Source organism: Podarcis liolepis (assembly GCF_965112155.1).
Source record: "Podarcis liolepis genome assembly, chromosome: 13".
Classification (NCBI taxonomy): domain Eukaryota; kingdom Metazoa; phylum Chordata; class Lepidosauria; order Squamata; family Lacertidae; genus Podarcis; species Podarcis liolepis.
In genome coordinates, this window is record NC_139573.1 from 53728508 (window position 1) to 53738494 (window position 9987).

The 9987-nt window shown below is 49.9% G+C and overlaps 1 protein-coding gene across 8 annotated transcripts in view; it reads left to right on the forward strand.

Annotated features, from left to right (window-relative positions):
* The window catches only part of LOC310692387 (uncharacterized protein), a 45553-nt gene extending 36578 nt beyond the window's left edge, over window positions 1-8975 (forward strand). For 3 of the 8 annotated variants that reach the window (XR_014518753.1, XR_014518754.1, XM_083473323.1), the window contains 3 exons: window positions 7471-7547; window positions 8071-8127; window positions 8787-8975. Coding sequence is in view for 1 of the 8 variants with exons in the window: in XM_083473323.1 (XP_083329449.1) it covers window positions 7471-7547; window positions 8071-8127; window positions 8787-8955 (303 nt within the window). In the remaining 7 variants the exon portion in view is untranslated. Of the gene's footprint in view, window positions 1-3686; window positions 4548-5083; window positions 6415-6503; window positions 6808-6905; window positions 6974-7062; window positions 7548-8070; window positions 8128-8786 lie in introns of those variants that run through there. The other 5 variants (XR_014518757.1, XR_014518755.1, XR_014518756.1 and 2 more) reach the window with 5 other exon arrangements.
* Window positions 8976-9987: the final 1012 nt, after the last annotated feature.

A 9987-nucleotide genomic window follows, 5' to 3' on the forward strand; every position in this document is an offset into this window, starting at 1 on the left:
TTAAGAAGGCTGGAGCCAGCTGGTTTTCATCAGCACTTTCTTCTTGGAGTCCTTGAAGCTGCAGGTGAAGTCACTCCCCCTTTTACCCCTTCAGGCTGCTGTTCAGCAGGTGAAGCAGATTCCTGCCCCGTGACACTATCCCCCTCCCCAAGGTGCGCCTCCAGCTGCTGGGTGGGTGCCGCCTTTTGGGGAGCACAATGGTGGAAGTGATGGACCAACTGGGGGGAGGGGGAGCATCTTCCCCTGAGGATTTTCCATGAAGGCCATGAAATTGGCTGTAGAACCCAAATCTATCATCTTTTTCTTTGGCGATCACTCGTAGCCGAGTAAGATTGTCTTCCATGAACATGGTCTTAAGAGTGAGTCCATAATGGACTGTGGAGGCCAATTCTGGATCCACACTTCCTTCCACAGTGGGGACATAGGTTTCTGGTGGGAGTTGATCACGGTGAGGGTTTGCCAAGCGTGCCTTCCTCTTAGCTTGTTTCTCCCTTTTGCCCTGAGTTCGAGTGTCTTCAAAGTCCATGACACCATTGGTAAAGGCTGTTCTCCAATTGGAGCACTCACAGGCCATTGTTCCATGACTGTTTATACAGTACTGCATTTTTTTTAAGATCTGCCTTGAGAGAGTCTTTAAACTTCTTTCGTTGAGCACCAGCATTACATTTCTAACTTGCTTGGGAAGATGATAATCAGGCATAGCCCAGGTCTGTTAAGCTGCTTTCCAGGTGTTTTCAGAGGGTGGTGTGAGGTATCTGGGCATTAGGAAAACAAGCCAATCCTGGCTCTGTGGCCATCCAAAATTGTGGTTATTCTGTTTCTGGGCAGCTGGCAGAGCCCCTCTTCGCTGGGCATGGAACTGCCACATTCCCCGGCCTCCACAGGAGACTCACAGTCCCTCTCTGCGTCTCTGTTCCTTTTTGGCCACCGTCAAACGACTCTCATACTGATCCTAAGCTGAATAACTGCCCACCCCAACTGACCTCCCCCCTCCAGAACCCACCGCTCTCAACCGACTCTCAACTGCCTCCCCACCAACATTCAAACTCCCTTTCCAAGCCTCCTCCAATCGTCTCTCTCCCCCAGAATTCCACTCTCTCTCTTCCCCCTCCCTCCCTGCTTGACATTCCCTTGGGAATTCTGATATCATTACCTCAATTACCCTATTACACACAATGTTGTTATAGATTTTTGGGGGACATCCCAAACCCTAGAAATTGATAAATGGTACAAATTTGGGGTTATTTGGGATGTGAAGGGAGAAATGCAAGCTGCAGAGGAATTCATGGGCTAGCCTGTGCAAAAGGACCTGACCAAACTAGGACCATTAAGGATCAGTTGCCCAGAGGTATGGACAAAGACAGTGGATTTGGAAGGGGGCCAGACTGCCACGCGATTTCTGTTCTCATCCTGCAGCAAAGTTCTTAACCAGAGGTACTATTTCTGGGTTAGCGGAGTCTGTAACCTGAAGCGTCTGTAACCCGAGGTACCACTGTACCTGGGTGTGAGGTGACAGGAAAACTGAGGCTAGTGTGGAATCCAACTTGGGAAGATTGGCTGCCCTGTTGTGGGGGACAAGTCCCTCTTGACTCTGCTGTAAGTTCTGGACTCCCTCCATGCAAACTGATTTTGTAAACAGGTGAATAAACCGTATTTCTTAAAGGTAAGACAGTCTCTGCCATATCTCAGTTCTCCAAAGGTGAGAGCCATGGACTCTTGGCATCGCTCAGTAGAGAGAGGGGTGGCACCTTTTGGAACAAAATTTTATAAGCCTGCTTTGTCAAGTCATCCTATTAGAAGCACTTGAGCTTCCCATTCCTGGTTCCTAGGAAATTGGGGGAAGTGTGCAGCAGGTACTCCCTGTTCTAAAAAGCAGGTGTCTTCCCCCAAACGATTCTGGGAATTGTAGTTTGTCAGGGGTTCTGGGAATTGTAGTTCTGCGAGAGGAAAGCCGCAATGCCCAGGATCATTTGGGGGACGCTGTGTGCTTTAAATTCTCATTGGATGCACTTTTAATCATAGGATCATAGAACTGTAGAGTTGGGAGGGAACCCGAGGGTCATCTAGACCAACCCGCCTCCCAAGGGATTTCTTCCCACTGTCAAGCAGCTCTTCCTGTCAGAAAGTTCTTCCTGAGACTGAGTCAGAGTCTCCTTTTTTGTAGCTTCAGTTCCTGAGGGCCTCTGGAGCAGAAGAAAACAAGCTTCCTTCCTCCGCCCTGTGACGGCCCTTGAGATATTGAGAGGGCTTCATGGCGTGGCTCTCATATCCATGTCCTGAGGGAAAGAGAGCAAAACATTTCTCTCTCCCCTTTCTCCCGCCCAGGCAGAATTGCAAGGGGTCAGTGCATCTGGTTGCTAAGAAGATGGCCAGAGTTTGGGGTCCAGCCAGGGCTGGCAGTGGGCAGGATGCTGGCATTGTTGGGGTTGGACTAGATGACCCTTGGGATCCCTCCCAACTCTTTGTTGTTGTTTAGTTGTTTAGTCGTTTAGTCGTGTCTGACTCTTCGTGACCTCATGGACCAGAGCACACCAGGCACTCCTGTCTTCCTTTTTTTAAAAAAAAGATATTTATTAAGGTTTTCAAAATATTACAAAATAGAAAAAGAAAAAAGAAAAAAAGAAAATAAAAATAGTTAAAAACAATTCAATCTTTCAATAACTTATCTTTCATTTGCTTATTTCCCGGACCTCCTCACGCCTCCCTTTTCTGTATTCCAGTTCAGTTTGTTGGTTCAGCAAATCCCTCCCCTCTTTGTTTATCCTGGTCTTCAATCTTAAAATATTTTAGCATTGGATTTTTACCTATTAATAGTTCATTTTCTCATATTCCCTTATAACATTACAGCTATAAACCACTTAGTTTCTATCCAACATCATGCTAACATTCATAAATTTTACAATATTTCTGTAAATAGTCTTTAAACTTTTTCCAATCTTCTTCCACCGACTCTTCTTCCTGGTCTCGGATTCTGCCAGTCATTTCTGCCAATTCCATATAGTCCATCACCTTCATCTGCCACTCTTCCAGGGTGGGTAGATCTTCCAATACTTTGCGATAAGTATTCTTGCTCAAGCACTCCTGTCTTCCACTGCCTCCTTGTCTGGGGTTGGACTAGATGACCCTTGGGATCCCTCCCAACTCTGCTATGCTATGATTCCATCAAGCAGCTAAAGGAACGGGGAGGGGAGCAAGATGTAGAACAAGGGAAGGCACAATCACACACCCCAACAGCACCCTCTGGCCTGACCCACGGGGGCCTCATCCCAGCACACTTTGACACGCGCCCCCTTGTTTTTATTTTTATTAATTCAGCTGCCTGGCAACCCAGCAACCTGGCCCGTCTTTGCCAGCTGATGTCACAAAGTGCTGATTTGCAAGCAAGCCTTACAGTGACCTGCAAGAGGGATGCCTGTCAGATGATGGTGAGAGACTTGCTGAGACAACTGATAATGAGAAGGAACTGTGAAGGTAGGAGGTGCTCCGAGGCCCAGAGGAGATGAGTGGCATATAAATATTATTATTATTATTATTGCTATTGTTATTAGTGTCACCTGTCACTGGTGCACGGCGACTTGGCTCCCTGGCTTGACTTGTCCACAGCTGTTGAAAGCTTCGCAGGTCTTCTTCAGCTGTGGTCCATTCTCCAAAGGAACACAGACTCTGGGTGAGTGCTTGAACCCCCCTGGCATCTTGCAGAGTGTGGGGGTGGCACCCGCCTTTTGTAACAGTTCTGATATTTACTTGATAACCAACACCAGGCACATGCTGAAGAGGCATGTCCAACACAGGTCAAAGGAAGAGAGAGGGGAACAATTTGCTCTTTTTTCTCCAGGAGAGCAGGGAAAGGGACATCACACAGAGCCCTCTCTGACAATTGTCTTTCTAAGGTCTGAGTCCCTGTCTCTCAGCAGTGCAGCTCTGTAGACTTAGCTCCTTTTCATGCTGCAGGAGACCCAAATGGATGGTTTGTGCACAGCCTTTGGTTTTAAGGGAAAGGCTTCTAGCAGGCTTTAGCTCAGGGCAGGAGCGTAGTGAGATTTATTTTATATTATATCTTTGCACCATTGCTGATTGTGACCCTTGAGAAAGAGGTTCCTGCCCCAAGGGGCTTACAATCTTTAATATGACACAGGGAGGGAACAGGGAAGGGTTGAGGTCCAAGGTGGATCCTGAGTCCTCCTGCAAGACCTAAGCCAGGGTCTGTAACCTCTGGATTCCATCTGTACCCTCTTCCACTTTTTTTGCAGTATGGTAATTGAGGTGATGCTAGAATTCCAAAGGGAATGTCAAGCAGGGAGGGAGGGGGGAAGAGAGTGGAATTCTGGTGGAGATGGGGGGTTGGAGGAGGATTTGAAAGGGAGTTTGAATGTTGGAGGGAGGCAGTTGAGAGTCGGTTGAGAGCAGTGGGTTCTAGAAGGGGGGTTCTTGGTGGGGGACCTGAAGCTGGGCTGGGCTTAGGACCAGTAGGACAGTCGATATCCCCAGGGGCATGTGGCAAAGAGGGGCTCTGCCAGCTGCCCGGGAACAGAATTCCCTAAATTTAGGTGAGCCATGGAGCCAGGCTTGGCTTGTACTGCGAATGCCCAGATTCCTCGCACCACCCCCTCTAAACACCTGGAAACAGCTTGACAGACCCAGTTATGCCTGATTATCATCTTCCAAAGCAACTACTTTGTCCCAAACTTATATACTTTATCATGCATTGGCAAAATACTGTTATGGATTTGTAGGGGACACCTCTAAACCCTAGAAATAAATAAATGGTAGGATGGTGATGATTTGGAAATTTAAGGAAAAGGCGTCCAGTGGGCTTCAACTTGTATGGGGCAGGGGCCTAGAGAGATTTATTTTATATTATTTCTCTGCACCATCACTGCGTATGACCCTTGAGAAAGAGGTTCCTGCCCTGAGGGGCTTACAATCTTTAATTTGACACAGGGAGGGAACAGTTTAAGTTTGAGGTCCTGGGTGGATCCTAAGTCCTGCTGCGAAACATAAGCCAGGGTCTCTGAGTTTATGTCCCCGACATTTCCCATCTGTAACCTCTTCCTCTGTTTTTATTTTCCTTTCTGTCTCCTAGGTCCTAAGAGGCTTCTGTGGTGCCGGGAACAGATGGAGGAAGGGGAGGCGGCCACACTTAAAAATGGCATTTTGGAAGTTGTGGTATGTTTATTCCATGAGGAATCCATTCTCCACATGTGCCAGGAGGTTGTGGTGCCAACCTGAGCAAACATTCTGGTGAAATCCCTGGACAGACGTGACGACGCTCAGGTACTGGGCCAGAGGGAAGGAAGGGCGACCTTCTGAAACATGTTTGGGGAGTTGTAGGAACACTCTCTCCACCTGTGGCTTCCAGAAAGTGCTTTTCAGAAGCATTCCTCCCTCCAACCTGGTTGCCTTGCAATAACGCTCTCCACCAGGCAATTGTCTCACCCTCTTTGAAAGCCACCTCATCCAAGATGCTCTTGTGGGGCATCTGATTCTCCTGGGCTTCCTTGTTCCTGCAAGATTGGCAGTGTGATCTTGTTCACTCATCTAAAGAATGGAAAAGGGGGCCGAAAGCAGGCGGGTGTCCGGGAAAAGGGACTTTGTCATTTCCACCCAGCCCTGAATCCCATGTGTTTTGACCCTGTGAAATTCTGGTGTGAGCCCCAGAACATAACCCCCATGTCAGTGGCAGGCTTCCTGTTGAGAGCATCCACCACACCGGACGTTCAAAGGCCTCTTCTACCACTTTCACAGTCTTGGCTTCCACCAAGGAATCCTGGGAACTGTCCTTTGTCCAGGACCTACCATTCCCGACAGCTCCCATTCCCAGCACCCGGAACACACTACAGGATTTCCAGGATTCTCCATGATGGTGAAAGTGGAGAGAGAAGCCTTTGAATATTTGGTGTGGCTGAGACAGCTGAATGTGCATCTGAGCTGACGTTCTGTCTGTAGTTTTTGGCCAGTCACAGCCCTTTCCCATACTGTATCCTGCTTCCTCCACAGGGCCAGGCCCCTGGCTGCCATCCCTCGTGCCTCTGCCCCACTGCCCCTTCTCTGTGTGGGCATGGCTCAGTCTCAGCCATCTTTGACACAGAAGTAGCAGCCATAGTTTCCTCTAATTAAGACAGCATCTCAAGTTATTTCAGAGAAAGAGGAGACTTTGGCTGCTGCTTCTGAGCTAGGCCGGCTGGGACGGAGCCGAAATGCCCATATGGAGGGGGACAAGTTGGGGCAGCTGATAAGATCAGGTAGGAGGAAATGCCCCTTCCCAGGCCCCCCACCCTCCTGCCCCAGACTGGGGCTAGTGTGGCTGGGAGCTAGGAGCCTGCTGATGTCTCCATTTTCTTTGCAGGGAGGGAGCCTTTCCCCAACAAATGCTTTGTTGTGGTCAAATCCCTGGAGAGACGTGACGACCCTCAGGTACTGGGGCAGAGGGAACAAAGGGCTCCTTCCATAGTTTTTGGCCCATCTGAGGCCCATTCTCATATGATGTCCTGCTTCCTCCACAGGGCCACACCTCCAGGGATGAGGCTCCAGCGCCTGCTTCCAGGATGAAGAATGGGAGACCATCGTGGTGGTTCCCGGCCCCTGACCCTCACCTGCCTCCCCCTCCGTCCATTCTCTGTGTGGGTATGGCTCCTTCCTGGCCCTACTTGACACAGAAGGACGAGCCAAGGTTTCCACCCATCAAAAGCACCTCCTGAGTTATTCCAGAGCCGGGGGAGACCTTGGCTGCTCCTTCTGAGCCAGGCCGGCCAGGACAGAGCCCAAACGCCTGTATGGAGGACAGATTGGGGCAGCTGATAAGATCAGGTAGGAGGAAATGCCCCCTTCCCAGATCCCCCACCCTTCAGACTGGGCTAGCGTGGCTGGGAGCTAGGAGCCTGCTGATGTCTCCATTTTCTTTACAGGGAGGGAGCCTTTCCCCAACAAATGCTTTGTTCTGGTCAAATCCCTGGAGAGATGTGACGACCCTCAGGTACTGGGGCAGAGGGAACAAAGGGGTCCTTCCATAGTTTTTGGCCCACCAGAGGCCCATTCTCATTTGATGTCCTTCTTCCTCCACAGGGCCACACCTCCAGGGATGAGGCTCCAGCGCCTGCTTCCAGGATGAAGAATGAGAGACCATCGTGGCGGTTCCCGGCCCCTGACCCTCGCCTGCCTCCCCCTCCGTCCATTCTCTGTGTGGCCATGGCTCCTTCCTGGCCCTACTTGACGCAGAAGGACGAGCCACGGTTTCCACCCATCAAGAACACCTCAAGAGTTACTCCGGAGCGGGGGAGACTTCGGCTGCTGCTTCTGTGCCAAGCTGGCCGGGACAGAGCCCAGACGCCCGTACAGAGGAGGACAGGTTGGGGCAGCTAATAAGATCAGGTAGGAGGAAATGCCCCTTCCCAGGTCCCCCCCTCCTGCCCCAAACTGGGGCTAGCATGGCTGAGAGCCAGGCGCCTGCTGATGTCTCTGTTTCCTTTGCAGGGAGGAGAAGGTTCAGCCTGGGAGCCGCCGCATCCTGGGAGGGACAGGAGCCCAGATGAAGTCTTCTTGTCTCAGAGGTGATGGGACAGGGGGAAGGAGGGGGGGCTTAGGAAACGCACAAGAAGGGCCAGCAGGATCAGGCCAAGGGCCCCTCTGGTCCAGCCTTTTCTTCTCCCGGGGGCCACCCAGATGTGTGTGGGAAAGCCGCTAGCACGATTCGAGCCCAAGAGCCCTCTGCCCACCTGGGACTTCCTGCAACGGCTTTTCTGAAGCATGTTGTCTCCATCAGGAGAAGTAGCCTTTGACTGCCCTCTCCTCCGTTAAGTCGTCTAACCCTAATTTAAAGCCCTGCCGTCAGAGATGCTCTTCTGCTGCATCTCCTGGTCACCTGACGGTTTCTGCCAAAAGGCTGCTCTTGTGAGCTCTGCAGTGGAATCTGCTTTAAGTCCCTGGGGAGGGTGTGACAGCTGAATGGGCGTCTGAGGGGTGTCCCTGGCGTTCGGCCTGTGATAGCCCCTTCACATCTTTAGGGATTCTTCCCTTGAAGCAGCCCTTAGCATCGAGTTCTCTCCTGCTTCAAAGATTCCTTATTTCTTGCAGGAACCCCTGTCTGCACTGCTGTGGCTGCTGCCAAAGCCTCCCTTTTGAATTCAACAGGTAAGAGGAAAGAAAGATTTGCACGGGGCGGGGAGAACACACTACAAGTTGAGCGTACGTGTTCAAGCTGCAATGAATCCAGAATGCGGCAGCCAGACTGGGGACTGGGAGCGGCCTCCAGGACCACATAACACTGGTCTTGAGAGATCTGCATTGGCTCCCAGTACGTTTCCGAGCACAATTCAAAGTGTGGGTGCTGACCTTTAAAGCCCTAAACGGCCTCGGTCCTGTATACCTAAAGAAGCGTCTCCACCCCCATCATTCAGCCCGGACACTGAGATCCAGCGCCGAGGGCCTTCTGGCGGTTCCCTCTTTGGGAGAAGTGAGGCTACAGGGAACCAGGCAGAGGGCCTTCTCGGTAGTGACACCCGCCCGCCCTGTGGAACACCCTCCCTTCAGATGCGAAGGAAACAAGCATCTGAAGGCAGCCCTGTTTAGGGAAGTTTTTAATATTTAATGCTGTACTGTTTTTAACACTTGATTGGGAGCCGCCCAGAGTGGCTGGGGTATAAATAAATTATTATTATTATTGGAGGCATTTCTTTAAAAAAGGCTTACACTAGTAAGATGGGTTTGGGCACTGGAGGCCTTCCTACAGGGGTTGCTTGACTACAACTCCCATTGTCCTTGACCAATGTCCTTTCCCCCCTGCTTTTCAGCCAAACCCCCAGGTGGCCACGCTGCAGGTGGACATTCTGCTCCTTCTGGGGTCCATCTTTCAGCCTGCAAGGGAGATGTGAAGGGCCTTGCCTGGATGAGGACATGGTGCACCTCTTTCATCTCAGAACCTCTTACATCAATTTGTTTGTTTTATCTAATGTTTATTAAAGAAATTCTTGATTTCCAAAGTATGTGTATTTCTCTTTTTTCAGGTTGTGTTTTCTACAGTTCAATTGCATTTGTTGTGAAACATTCGTGTTGTGTATAGCATAAGACTGGGGAAGAAAAGGGGGGAGAGAGGAGATGAGGTGGGAAAACATATATTCTTTTACTTTGTGTCAGCATCAACTGGGTAGCTTCTCATTTTATTCGTTTATTATATTTCCTTGGTAGTGGGTGGTAGGGCATGGTTGGTTGTCTTTTAGTTGGCTGCAGTGAGAATTCTTTGCCTGTGGGGGGGAATTGTTGAGTCAAGATATTGGTTCATATGCTGTCTATAGATTTCTTGTTGTTTTCTTGCCCCAGAACCTCTCTTGAAATTCTGGCATCAGAATTTTAGAGATGCTTAGGTGGGAAATGGCCAAGAACGGTTGGGAACCACTGCTAGAGAGCTTTCTGTCTAAGCTCAGAGACTCTGTAGCTGTAGCTGTTTTCTTCAGAGTGGATGCTAAACACAGATCAGAACCAACTCTGTACACCTCTCTCTCTTCAACCATCTCCCTATTTATCTGCTCACTCCCTCAGAAACGGCTCCTTTTATTCTCCTTCCCAAAGTGCTGGCTCCACCCTCCTTTGGTCAGTTGCCTTGGTAGCCAATCAGAGGGAGGTTCCAGCCCTCGGAAGCACTGCACCCCCAGACTCCAGTCTGGCTCAGCTGTCCATCAAACCTGGCAAGTGAATCAGTCAACCATTCTGGGCTATTAACCAGCAAGCTGCCTAACAAAGGTTGGATAAGTGACAATAGAACCTCATTTAAATAAATAAAACAAGTTTAAAGCCCATACTTATGGAAGAGTTACACATATATGTAACACTGTGCTGCTTTTACGTCTTCAAAGGCTATGTGGTCCTAGTTCATAAACCGGTGGTGTTTTTAAATGTCAGCTCAGAGAGTCAGAGGCGTCTTGTGTGTATGTGTTGATACCTACCAGGCTCTATTGCACATTCTGATATCAGTGACATCTTGCCTCACCCTTGGGG